Raw genomic sequence first — 13,178 nt, 5'->3', positions numbered from 1 at the left:
GCTCCGGGCATACCCTGTATCTACTGAAAGAGGAGGTATTGTTCTTTAATGTCCTTTAATTCAATTCTGCTTATAATAAGGAAGTTATTTATAATGTACATATTTGCTATTGAAACGTAGATAATTTTAAGATCAGGTATAAGTTTAACACCACTTGTAAATAGTTTTACGCCATTTTGGTATTTTTTTAACCTCCGATATCTGAACAAATATTTTATTATATAACCAACATGCTTGGCATTCTATCGAAGTTGGAGGTAAAGTACAAGTTAAAAAAAAGCTAAAGAACTAATAAATCTAAAATTGTGGAATAATTATATTGTTGTGAATAAACATACTATTGTACAAACAAACACTCACTTATTAGGTCTTTCCACCTTTCAGGTGAAAGACCTCTTGTTAGGTCTTTCCACCTTTCAGGTGAAAGACCTATTGTATTTCTTATGTTTTTTATTATTAGGTCTTTCTACCTTTCAGGTGAAAGACCTTTTGTACTTCTTATGTTTTTAGGTCTTTCCACCTTTCAGGTGAAAGACCTTTTGTTAGGTCTTTCCACCTTTCAGGTGAAAGACCTTTTGTTTTCTTTATGTTTTTTATTCTTATTATTTTTCTTTTCTATTTTCCAAGGGACACCTTTTTTATTATAAGACATATTGAAACAATTTTTTCTTCATGTAATTGACAATTTAAAGTTATAATACCAAATGACCCTGATCCTGATAACCCCCAGAACTTACAAAGTTATAGCCCTTGTTTACGAAATGCTTGTTATCGCTACTCCTCTGAAACCATCAGAGATAGATACTTAAAACTTTTACCAATGTCTTCAGTACACTTAGAGGGTTCTTCAATCTACTAATACCGAATGGATCCGAGACCCCCTTCTATCAGTTATTGCCCCTGAAAGTATTTGAATTTCCATAAAACCACTTCCAACTTTTTTATTACTTATCATAGAGACTTTGGACCACTTGGGATGGAAGCGTCTACCTTGACCGAACAAAATAACATAAAAGTCAAAGGTCAAGGTCATTTAGAAATCTGTTAATTAATGAGTTTGTAGATCTCTTTTGTTAAGGGTGGTAGAGAAAAACTTTTTCATGGATGTATTAGGACATCTTAAGACATTTTAAAATATAGCCCCTCGGCTCATACGTTTGAATAAACACAAAGTTATTGCCCCTATTGTACGAAATGTTTGTAATCACTACTCCTCTGAAACCATAAGAGATAGAGACTTGAAATGTTTACCAATGTCTTCAGAACACATAGACGGTTCTTCAATCTATTCATACCGAAAGGATCTGAGGTCCACATCTAGAAGTTATTGCCCCTGAAAGTATTTACATTTCCATAAAATCACTTCAAACTTTTTTTATTACTTATCATAGAGACTTCAGACCACTTGGGATGGAAGCATCTACCTTGGCCAAACAAAATAACATAAAGGTCAAGGTCATTTGAAAATCTCTTAATTAATGAGTTTTTGTATCTCTTTTGTTTAAGATGGTAGAGAAAAACTTTTTCATGGATGTAGTAGGACATCTTATGACATTTCAAAATATAACCCTTTGACCCTTACCATGTAATAATTATAGAGTTATTGCCCCTATTGTACAAAATGCTTGTTATCGCAACTCCTCATTAACCATTAGAGATAGAGACTTGAAACTTTTACTAATGTATTCAGTATACTTAGACGCTTCTCCAATCCATTCATACCGACAGGGTCCAAAGTCCCTTTCTAGCAGTTATTGCCCCTGAAGGTTTCGAACATTCAATAAAGAAACACAAATAACTTTTGAATCAATAATCATAGATACATCGGACCATTTGGTTTTGAAGCGTCTACCTTGTCAGATGAAAATGACATGAAGGTCAAAGGTCAAGGTCAAGCATTAAAAAATTGCAAACTTAATCGTTTGACACTTTTTTTATGAAGTAACGCAGACAAAATAATTTATTCTATTGAAGCAATCTTATTTCAAACATAGAAAACAATGAGGTGAAAAGACCTCTAATTGTTCGAGAACAATTAGTCTACTAGTTAGGTCTTTCCACCTTTCAGGTGAAAGACCTCTTGGTTTCTTTATGTTTTTTATTCTTCTTCTTTTTTTCTATTTAGCTCGGGGTGACTTTTTTGTTATAAGAGTTATCCAAACAATTTAAACTTTATGTAATCGCTCATTAAAAGTTATGGTAGCAATTGACCCTGTGTCAAAGAACTCCCAGAACTTACAGAGTAATTGCCCTTTGAGAAGGAAATGCTTGTTATCGCTACCCCTCTGAAACCATAAGAGATAGATATTTGGAACTTTTACCAATGTCTTCATTACACTTAGAGGGCTCTTCAATCTATTCATACCAAAAGGATTTGAGGCTTTCTTGTAGTAGTTATTGCCCCTGAAAATTTTAGATTTCCATAAAATCACTTCCAACTTTTTTATTATTTATCATAGAGACTTCGGACAACTTGGGATGGAAGCGTCTACCTTGGCCGAACAAAATGACATAAAAGTCAAAGGTCAAAGTCATTTTAGAAGCTGTTAATTAATGAGTTTTTATATCTCTTTTGTTTAGGGTGGTATAGAAAAACTTTTTATGGATGTAGTAGGACATCTTAAAACATTTTAAAATATCGCCCCTTGGCTCATATCTTTGAATAATTACAGAGTTATAGCCCCTATTGTACGAAATGCTTGTTATCGCTACTCCTCTGAAACCATAAGAGATAGAGACTTGGAACGTATACCAATGTATTCAGTACACTTGGAGGGTTCTTCAATCTATTCATACCGAAAGGATCTGAGGCCCTCTTCTAGTAGTTTTTCCTCCTGAAAGTTTTTAATTTTCTATAAAATCATTTCCAACTTTTTTATTATTTGTCGTACAGACTTCGGACCACTTGGAATAGACGCGTCTACCTTGGCCAACCAAAATGACATAAAGGTCAAAGGTCAACGTCATTTGGAAGTCGGTTAATTAATGCATTTTCATATCATTTGAAATACAGAGTTATAGTAAGGGTTTCATTAGCTTGCTGGATTGCGCAATAAGGTATTCAACTGGGTCAGCCAGGTATCACATCAAGTCCTGTGGTTACTCAAGTGGAACTTGTTTTTACAGTTAACCCATTCATTTTGTACAAAGACAGCTAGCGTGTAGAGCACTCTCTTCTATTGTTAGGTTTACAGTTTATATGATTGTGTAAAGAATATTCACTTGGCTCAGTTTTGTTCATAGTAAGTGGAAAAAAATTCAGAAAAGTAATTTAATAAATCTTTACGATATATACAACATGAAATTCTTAAAGAAATGGCTTGATAATAATAAAAAATCTCTTTAAAAACCATTTATCATTTAATGGCTTCGTGGTATTCCCATTTTATAGTACAACATGTATCATAGGTATAATAATTTTTTGTATACCTTATTGAGCAATCTAGCAATTCATTAAAAATTTTAGGTGGAAAGACTTCTAATTGTTCGAGAACAATTAGCCTACTAGTTTCTTCTTCTTCTTCTTCTTTTTTTCTATTTAGCTCGGGGTGACTTTTTTATTATTAGAGTTATCCAAACAATTTAAACTTTATGTAATTGCTCATTAAAAGTTATCGTACCAATAGCCGATTTCCGGGATGCTCTGTTTTACCGTATTGGTTTTTATTTTACGCACCGCGGTCACGTGACGATGCTGATTTGTTAGGCATGTTGTCATAATTGTGGACAATTTGTGTAATGGCTAAACCAAATATTTCCAAGTACTGGTGTGTTGTCCCAGGTTGTACGTCAGACGGACGTAAAAAGCGGAACCTGGAAAAGTATCCTGCAATGGAAGGAGTCGATTTTTTCCCGTTTCCCACCCGCTTAAAGAACAATAAAATTAGAAAGCGGTGGATCTCTTAGGTACATTGTTTTTGCAAAAGCAAGCCATGGTACTTAATTTTTGACGTATATATAAAATTCCAATCAGTTATTTTGCAAATCTTAATCAGAAAATAAAGTCGGTTATTCTAGATTTTAAGAATGTAAACATGACAGACTGTCAATCCGAATTTTCTCCATAAACCATTTATATGAATACAAATATTTTACTGATTTACTAGATTAATAGAGAGAATTTTGAACCAAAAAGACATCACCGGGTGTGTTCTAATCATTTTGTTGATGGAAGACCTACTGAGTGTAACCCAATCCCAACATTGTTTCCAAGAAATAATTTCATGCGCCCTTTGAAGGAGAGACCACAGAATGCTGTAGAAAAAAGAAACATCACTTCTGCTCGACTTGATCAACTTCAGGATGATAATACAACTGAGACTGAACTTTTCAATGCACCACCAGTTGCAGCAGAAGTTATTGTAACTGCAGTTATGGAAGGTAAAATCAAAAATAAATGTCTCGGATCTTTTGATACCCATGTAGTTGACCAGTTGCAGTAAAACTTTACTTATATATATTCTGGAGTGTGACCAGTTCTCGCCGAGGACCATTCTCGCCCAGTGCATTGTTACGTCATTTTATCAACACAAAATTATATACGAAAAATGAGGTACCGGTAACAATGCACTGGCAAGAAATGGTACTCGGCAAGAACTGGTCGCGCACCAGTATAGTTGATGTTTTACAATGCACATATAACTCAGGTTTATGGTATTGTATTGTTTGTCTCTTTCTTATTGTTAAAGGTGAAAACACAGTTTCTCATGTTCGATCCAGAAAATTGCCAGGAATAGCAGCAAAGTCCAGTAAGGCTCATTTATAAAATTTTGTAATGATAAATAATAATACTGCAATTATTTAAATTACGAAGGTTTTAAAGTTAAACATAGATGCAAAAGTATATGCAAATCGCTCTTTTCACTAAATTTATATCATTGTAGGTGTTGTGAATCATGATCATTCATACATGTCTGAAGAAAAAAGCTGGGAAAGACCTGAACCTGTTGACATGTCCACACAAACAGATCTCACAGGAGAGGGCATTGAACTCTTGCAGCGGCAAACCAGAGAGATGAAAGCAAAACTATCTGACAAAGAAGCATTGTTGCGAGACTGTTTTTTAGAAAATGTCATCAAGTCCGATGTTTCAGTGAAACATTACACAGGGTTACCCAGTAAACCTATTTTGGATGGATTGTTTTCATCAATAGAAGCAGATAAATGCAAACTCAAATACTGGTCAGGAAAAAAATCTGTCGGTGATATGAAGTATGAAGAGGAAGGTAAAAAACCAGGACCCAAACGGAAGCTCAGTCCCTATGAGGAATTCATTTTAACTCTTGTTAGACTAAGACTTGGAATAGTAGGATTTGTTCTTGCAGATTTATTTGGTGTTTCAAAGACCCGGGTATCCCAAATTTTTACTACCTGGATATCATATATGCACGATGTTTTCAGTCCACTTATTAAATGGCAGTCTAGAGAAAAAAATATCAAATACATGCCAAAATCATTTAAGAAATCGTTCCCTAGGACTTGTGCTATTATAGACTGCACAGAATTTTTTGTTCAGAGGCCAAAAACTCCTACTTGTCAGTCAGCAACCTACAGCTCTTACAAACATCATAACACTTTCAAGTGTTTAGTAAGCATTACCCCTTCAGGTGCATTTAACTATATTTCAGACTTGTGGTCTGGAAATGTATCAGATAGGTATATTACCGAGAATAGTTCCTTTTTAGATAATATAGAGCCATTCGATGAAGTTATGGCTGATCGTGGCTTTAACATTGGGGACCTTTTGACCTTGAGAAGAGCTACTCTAAACATTCCTCCCTTTACTCACAAGTGTCCTTGGGGTAAAGGAAAACGTTTGAATGCTAGCGAAGTAAGGAAAACTAGAAAAATAGCAAATTTAAGAATTCATGTAGAAAGGGCAATACAAAGACTAAAGTGTTTCAAACTACTCTCAAATATTATTCCATTGAAATTAAAACCTATTTGTAATCAAATGCTAAAAGTTGCTGCATTTTTCTGCAATATTGACAAACCTCTTGTGAAAAATTAGATGTATCACCTGTGTATAAAGTGCATAATTATGATGCTTATAACTTATTGTAAGTTTTTGTATTTAGGTATTTGCATGTGCCTGGTCACTACTGGTTATCATGGTATTGATAATTTAGTCACTACTGGTTATCATTGTATTGATAATTTAGTCAAACAGCGATGTTGTTTATGTCTGAACTTGTATTACATTTTTAAATTTACTTTATCTATATTAAAAGCTGAAATTAAATAATGCGCTGTCTGCATGGTCAGTGTGACAACTTGTTTAGAGAGTGGCACATTTTCTATTTCTTTGGAAGAGAAGTTTAAAGTATTGATTTTTCTTGGAAAATTTTAAGAGTATTGTATATTCATGATAAAAAGCTATAAAATTGTCATGCTGATTGGTTTTAATATTTTTCAATGATTTGAATTGTGATAAATTTGAGCATTTTTGTAAAAGTGCACAAGTATTAAAACAAAATTAAATGATAAAACAAAATACAAGTTATTGTGTTTTAATATTTCATTTGTAATTTTTTTTAAGAGCAGGAATTACATATTTGTTGAAGAAGAAATTTGATTTTGATACAATCATTTCAAATAAGGTATTGTCAAAAGAAATTCTGTCGACAGATATTCCTTTCTGTGTGTAAAAGACAAAGTCACACCATTTTCTGTCACACACACCAAGCTGGGTCTGAATTTGGTAATACCAAGATGTGTTTGTTTTCAACTTAACATTGTTGTTGTCGTCCATATAAACAAAATAATTTTTGTCCCTTGTAGCAACTTCATCTGGAGATAAGTCTTTGTGTGTATATGTGCACTTAATCTCTAGAAGTCCATTCCCGCAGCATTTGCATTGCACAAGTCCATCTGGCGAGGCACCCATGTATGGATATTGCTTGGACACATGTAATCCACTTTCAACAATATGGGCTTTTATGTGCTCTTTTTTATAATTTTCCTGGTATAAAAGTCGAGCGATTGCTTCATGCTCTTTTCCATATTTAATTGCAGGAGTTGAAAGGGGCACAGAGCTGGAGTTCATGATTTTTTTTACAATATAATTATCTTCTTTGTTTGAATCTCTAAAGTGACACACAGAAAATGCAAGAGAGGCAGTGATTCTGCCTTCACGATATTTGAACCACTCAGTACAATTTCCTTGACCTTTTGTTAATACTTCAATTTTACTAATTAAATTTATATCGCATTTGCTTTTCAAAAAGGTAAGAAAATCTGTATTAACTTTCTCTCTTATAAATTCACTCATATAGTTTGTCATATTTGGTGGCTGCTCATCCTTTATTTCTTCATCACTGTCATCTGAGGGAGGCTCGAGAACATGAAGCAGTAAAGAATCTGATCCTTTACACAATCTATACAAATGACATTCTACATCTCGCAAGGATTGTTCATGAACTTTAGAAGAGTGGAAAGCTGCAGAAGTAGGTGCAATGCACGGATTATTTTTATTGTATCTAACATCAAGGTCATCAATTTTTGTGGGAACTGACACTTTTCTAGGTATGTCCCATATGCACGGGCGATCTGTTCCTACTTGTGTGTTCCTGTCCATATGGCGAGTGCAAAAATCAGCCAAGGAAAACAGTAAAGCTGTGCAGTGTTTACACGTTCCATCATCTCTAAAAATGATTAAATCTGAATTGTAAAGTGTGTATATTTGCTAATACATCTATACTGATTTACAAAACAATGAAAAGTGCTCCTAGATAAAACATCACAATACATTTGGAAAATATTTACACTATCAAGCATGTAGCAGGACAGGCCCCCTTAAATTGTCATTAGTGCCCCCCCCCCCACTTTGAAAACAATGAGCAATACATGATACATGCCTGCAACTGTAGATCCTGAATGCACAAATCCAGAATATTTTTCTGGGGGGGAGGGGGGTCTGACGGTTATTTGAGTTTGTCGGTTACGGGGGGTGGGTGGGGTCCAAGACATATTTTTGGTGAGTATATAATGTAATTTTTAAAAAATTTAAAGAAAGAAAAGAATTTTGCAGAGGGGGAAGGGGGGTCTGGACCCCCCCCCCCCCCCAAGATCCGCGCATGTCTTATAAGTTTCCCACTAATTTTAAAGGCAAATTCAGTGTAAACATTACTAAATGAATACGTGTTGATGAATATTATGTTTTATTTACATAATTTTGTAATGCATTAAACTTTTTATTCAGTACTGTAGTGATAAACACTTACGCAACACAAGCACATCCAGCAGAAATTACTTGGCCATCCTTTTTCTGTAATATCCATGTAATATAAGGTTTCTCGCTTAAAGTTGTTTCCCTAACACATGTGCCCGAAACGTAATTATAATCTGAGTTTGGAATGTTGTACATCTGCACATTACTAATGTGTCCATCTTTGTACAGTTTATAGCCGTTGTCTTGTCTGTAATTCTTTAATCTGTTATCTGACCAGGCAGAAGACCGCAGCAAATATATCAACACATCGCATATTTCCAGACAAGGAAGTTCTTTAAGATTCTTTGTAAAGCGACTTATAATAGTCGTTATATCTGGGGCGACAATTTCTTCTCCATCAAGACTTCGTATGGTGCGCCGTTTCAAGTTCATGACTTTGTAGTCGTCTTTCGCGACAATGATCGGTAACTGAAGTTCTAGTGCGACTTGAGCCAACCTGACTAACGTGAACTTTCTATATTCATTACAGCTGATTCCCCTTTCTCTCAAAAAAATGCGTAATTCTGGGACGGTTTTTGCACCGATGTGATGATGCTGATCTGCCATTTTTTATGCCTAACAAATGATCACGTGACAGCAACTTTTCTACCTCCGCAGTAAAGACGATAAGATCTCGGAAATCGGCTATTGACCCTGTGTCAAAGAGCTCCCAGAACTAACAGAGTTATTGCCCTTTGAGAAGAAAATGCTTGTTATCGCTACTCCTCTGAAACCATAAGAGATACGGATTTGGAACTTTTACCAATGTTTTTATTACACTTAGATGGTTCTTCAATCTATTCATACCAAAAGGATTTGAGGCCCCCTTGTATCAGTTATTGCCCCTGAAAGTATTTAAATTTCCATAAAATCACTTCCAACTTTTTTATTATTTATCATAGAGACTTCGGACTACTTGGGATGGAAGAGTCTACCTTGGCCGAACAAAATGACATAAAGGTCAAAGGTCAAGGTCATTTGAGAAGCTGTTAATTAACGAGTTTTTATATCTCTTTTGTTTAGGGTGGTAGAGAAAAACATTTTTATGGATGTAGTAGGACATCTTAAGACATTTTAAAATATAGCCCCTTGGCTCATATCTTTAAATAATTACAGAGTTATAGCCCCTATTGTACGAAATGCTTGTTATCGCTACTCCTCTGAAACTATAAGAGATAAAGACTTGGAACTTTTACCAATGTATTCAGTATACTTGGAGGGTTCTTCAATCTATTCATACCGAAAGGATCTGAGGCCCTCTTCTAGTAGTTATTCCCCCTGAAAGTTTTTAATTTTCTATAAAATCATTTCCAACTTTTTTATTATTTGTCGTACAGACTTCGGACCACTTGGAATAGAAGCGTCTACCTTGGCCAAACAAAATGACATAAAGGTCAAAGGTCAACGTCATTTAGAAGTCTTCTAATTAATGAATTTTCATATCATTTGAAATACAGAATTATAGTAAGGGTTTCTATAGCTTGCTGGATTGCGCAATAAGGTATTCAATTGGGTCAGCCAGGTATCACATCAAGTCCTGTGGCTACTCAAGTGGAACTTGTTATTCATTTTGTACAAAGACAGCTAGCCTGTAGAACACTCTCTTCTATTGTTAGCTTTACTGTTTATACGATTGTGTAAAGAATATTCACTTGGCTCAGTTTTGTTCATAGTAAGTGGAAAAAAATTCAGAAAAGTAATTAGATAAATCTTTACCGATATATACAACATGGAATTTTTAAAAAAAATGGCTTGATAATAATAAAAATAAAAAATCTCTTTTAAAACCATTTATCAATTAATTGCCTTGTGGTTTTCCCATTTTATAGTACAACATATATCATATGTATAGTAATGTTTTGTAAATCTTATAGAGCAATCTAGCAATTCATTAAAATATTAAGTGGAAAGACCTCTAATTGTTCTCGAATAATTAGCCTACTAGTTTTCTTTATGTTTTTAGGTCTTTCCACATTTCTGGTGAAAGACCTTTTGTTTTTCTTATGTTTTTAGGTCTTTCCACCTTTCAGGTGAAAGACCTCTTGTTTTCTTTATGTTTTTTCTTCTTCTTCTTCTTTTTTTCTATTTAGCTCGGAGTGACTTTTTTATTATTAGAGTTATCCAAACAATTTAAACTTTATGTAATTGCTCATTAAAAGTTATGGTACCAATTGACCCTGTGTCAAAGAACTCCCAGAACTTACAGAGTTATTGCCCTTTGAGAAGGAAATGCTTGTTATCGCTACTCCTCTGAAACCATAAGAGATAGAGATTTGGAACTTTTACCAATTTCTTCATTACACTTAGAGGGTTCTTCAATCTATTCATACCAAAAAGATCTGAGGCCCCCTTGTAGTAGTTATTGCCCCTGAAAGTATTTAAATTTCCATAAAATCACTTCCAACTTCTTTATTATTTATCATAGAGACTTCGGACCACTTGGGATGGAAACGTCTACCTTGGCCGAACAAAATGACAAAAAGGTCAAAGGTCAAGGTCATTTGAGAAGCCGTTAATTAATGAGTTTTTATATCTCTTTTGTTAAGGGTGGTAGAGAAAAACTTTTTTATGGATTTAGTAGGACATCTTAAGACAATTTAAAATATAGCCCCTTGGCTCATACTTTTGAATAATTACAGAGTTATAGCCCCTATTGTACGAAATGCTTGTTATCGCTACTCCTCTGAAACCATAAAAGATAAAGACTTGGAACTTTTACCAATGTATTCAGTACACTTGGAGGATTCTTCAATCTATTCATACCGAAAGGATCTGAGGCCCTCTTCTAGTAGTTATTCCCCCTGAAAGTTTTTAATTTTCTATTAAATCATTTCCAACTTTTTTATTATTTGTCGTACAGACTTCGGACCACTTGGAATAGAAGCCTCTACCTTGGCCAAACAAAATGACATAAAGGTCAAAGGTCAACGTCATTTAGAAGTCTTCTAATTAATGAATTTTCATATCATTTGAAATACAAAATTATAGTAAGGGTTTCAATAGCTTGCTGGATTGCGCAATATGGTATTCAATTGTGTCAGCCAGGTATCACATCAAGTCCTGTGGTTACTCAAGTGGAACTTGTTATTCATTTTGTACAAAGACAGCTAGCCTGTAGAACACTCTCTTCTATTGTTAGCATTACTGTTTATACGATTGTGTAAAGAATATTCACTTGGCTCAGTTTTGTTCATAGTAAGTGGAAAAAAATTCAGAAAAGTAATTAGATAAATCTTTACCGATATATACCACACGGAATTTTTAAAGAAATGGCTTGATAATAATAAAACTAAAAAATCTCTTTTAAAACCATTTATCAATTAATGGCCTTGTGGTTTTCCCATTTTATAGTACAACATATATCATAGGTATAGTAATGTTTTGTATATCTTATTGAGCAATCTAGCAATTCATCAAAATATTAGGTGGAAAGACCTCTAATTGTTCTCGAACAATTAGCCTACTAGTTTATTATTATTATTCTTATTTTTTTTCTTCTCTTTTTTTCCAGGGACAGCTTTTTTATTTCAAGAGATATTAAAACAATTTTTTCTTTATGTTATTGGCCATTAAAAGTTATAGTACCAAATGACCCTTTGCTTGATAACTCCCAGAACTTACAAAGTTATTGCCCTTGTGTACGAAAAGCTTGTTATCGTTACTCCTCTGAAACCATAAGAGATAGAGACTTGGAACTTTTACCAATGTCTTCAGTAACTTAGAGGGTTCTTCAATCTACTAATACCGAAAGGATCCGAGACCCCCTTCTATCAGTTATTGCCCCTGAAAGTATTTGAATTTCCATAAATTCACTTCCAACTTTTTTATTATTTATCATAGAGACTTCGGACCACTTGGGATGGAAGCCTCTACCTTGGCCGAACAAAATGACATAAAGGTCGAAGGTCAAGGTCATCTCAAAATCTCTTAATTAATGAGTTTTTAGATCTCTTTTGTTTAGTGTAGTAAAGAAAAACTTTTTGATGGATGCAATAGGACATCTTAAGACATTTTAAAATATATCCCCTTGGCTCCTTCTTTTAAATAGTTATAGAGTTATTGCCCCTTTTGTACGAAAAGCTTGTTATCGCTTCTCCTCTGAAACCATAAGAGATAGAGACTATGAACTTTTACCAATGTCTTCATTACACTTAGAGGGTTCTTCAATCTATTCATACCGAAAGGATCTGAGCCCCCCTTCTAGTAGTTATTGCCCCTGAAAGTATTTACATTTCTATAAAACCACTTTCAACTTTTTATTACTTATCATAGAGACTTTGGACCACTTGGGATGGAAGCGTCTACCTTGGCCGAACAAAATGACATAAAGGTCAAAGGTCAAGGTCATCTGGAAATCTCTTAATTAATGGGTTTTTGTATATCTTTTGTTTAGTATGGTAGAGAAAAACTTTTTCATGGATGCAATAGGACATCGTAAGACATTTCAAAATATCACCCTTTGACCCTTACCATGTATCAATTATAGAGTTATTGCCCCTATTGTACAAAATGCTTGTTATCGCCACTCCTCTTTAACCGTTAGAGATAGAGACTTGAAACTTTTACTAATGTATTCAGTATACTTAGACGCTTCTTCACTCTACTCATACCGACAGGGTCCTAAGTCCCTTTCTAGCAGTTATTGCCCCTGAGAGTTTCGAACATTCAATAAAAAAACACAAATAACCTTTGAACCAATAATCATAGACACATCGGACCACTTGGTATTGAAGCGTCTACCTTGTCAGATGAAAATGACATAAAGGTCAAAGGTCAAGGTCAAGCAATAACAAATTGCAAACTTAATCGTTTGACACTTTTTTTTTATGAAGTAACGCAGAAAAAATACTTTATTCTATTGAAGAAATCTTATTTCAAACATAAAAAACAATGAGGTGGAAAGACCTCTAATTGTTCGAGAACAATTAGTCTACTAGTTTATTCTTATTTTTTTTCTCTATTTTCCAAG

General features: G+C 34.2%; 2 protein-coding genes across 2 annotated transcripts; one reads left to right on the top strand and one right to left on the bottom strand.

The window, feature by feature from the left end:
• The first annotated feature begins 3,948 nt into the window (after window positions 1–3,948).
• Window positions 3,949–6,502, top strand: LOC128183659 (uncharacterized). Its single transcript, XM_052852764.1, has 3 exons — window positions 3,949–4,380; window positions 4,689–4,748; window positions 4,884–6,502. The coding sequence occupies exons 1-3, from the start codon at window positions 4,224–4,226 to the stop codon at window positions 6,008–6,010; spliced, it is 1,344 nt and encodes a 447-aa protein (XP_052708724.1). The 5' UTR covers window positions 3,949–4,223; the 3' UTR covers window positions 6,011–6,502.
• Window positions 6,503–6,507: 5 nt separating this feature from the next.
• LOC128183660 (uncharacterized) lies at window positions 6,508–8,309 on the bottom strand. Its single transcript, XM_052852765.1, has 2 exons — window positions 8,223–8,309; window positions 6,508–7,643 (listed from the first exon to the last, which is right to left on the bottom strand). Exon 2 carries the CDS (start codon window positions 7,574–7,576, stop codon window positions 6,518–6,520), a length of 1,059 nt encoding a protein of 352 aa, XP_052708725.1. The 5' UTR covers window positions 7,577–7,643; window positions 8,223–8,309; the 3' UTR covers window positions 6,508–6,517.
• Between the last annotated feature and the right edge of the window lie 4,869 nt (window positions 8,310–13,178).

Source organism: Crassostrea angulata, chromosome 5 (genome assembly GCF_025612915.1).
Source record: "Crassostrea angulata isolate pt1a10 chromosome 5, ASM2561291v2, whole genome shotgun sequence".
Lineage (NCBI taxonomy): Eukaryota > Metazoa > Mollusca > Bivalvia > Ostreida > Ostreidae > Magallana > Magallana angulata.
Note: the sequence above shows the minus strand (reverse complement) of the source record. Positions and strands in the feature narration are given on the sequence as shown.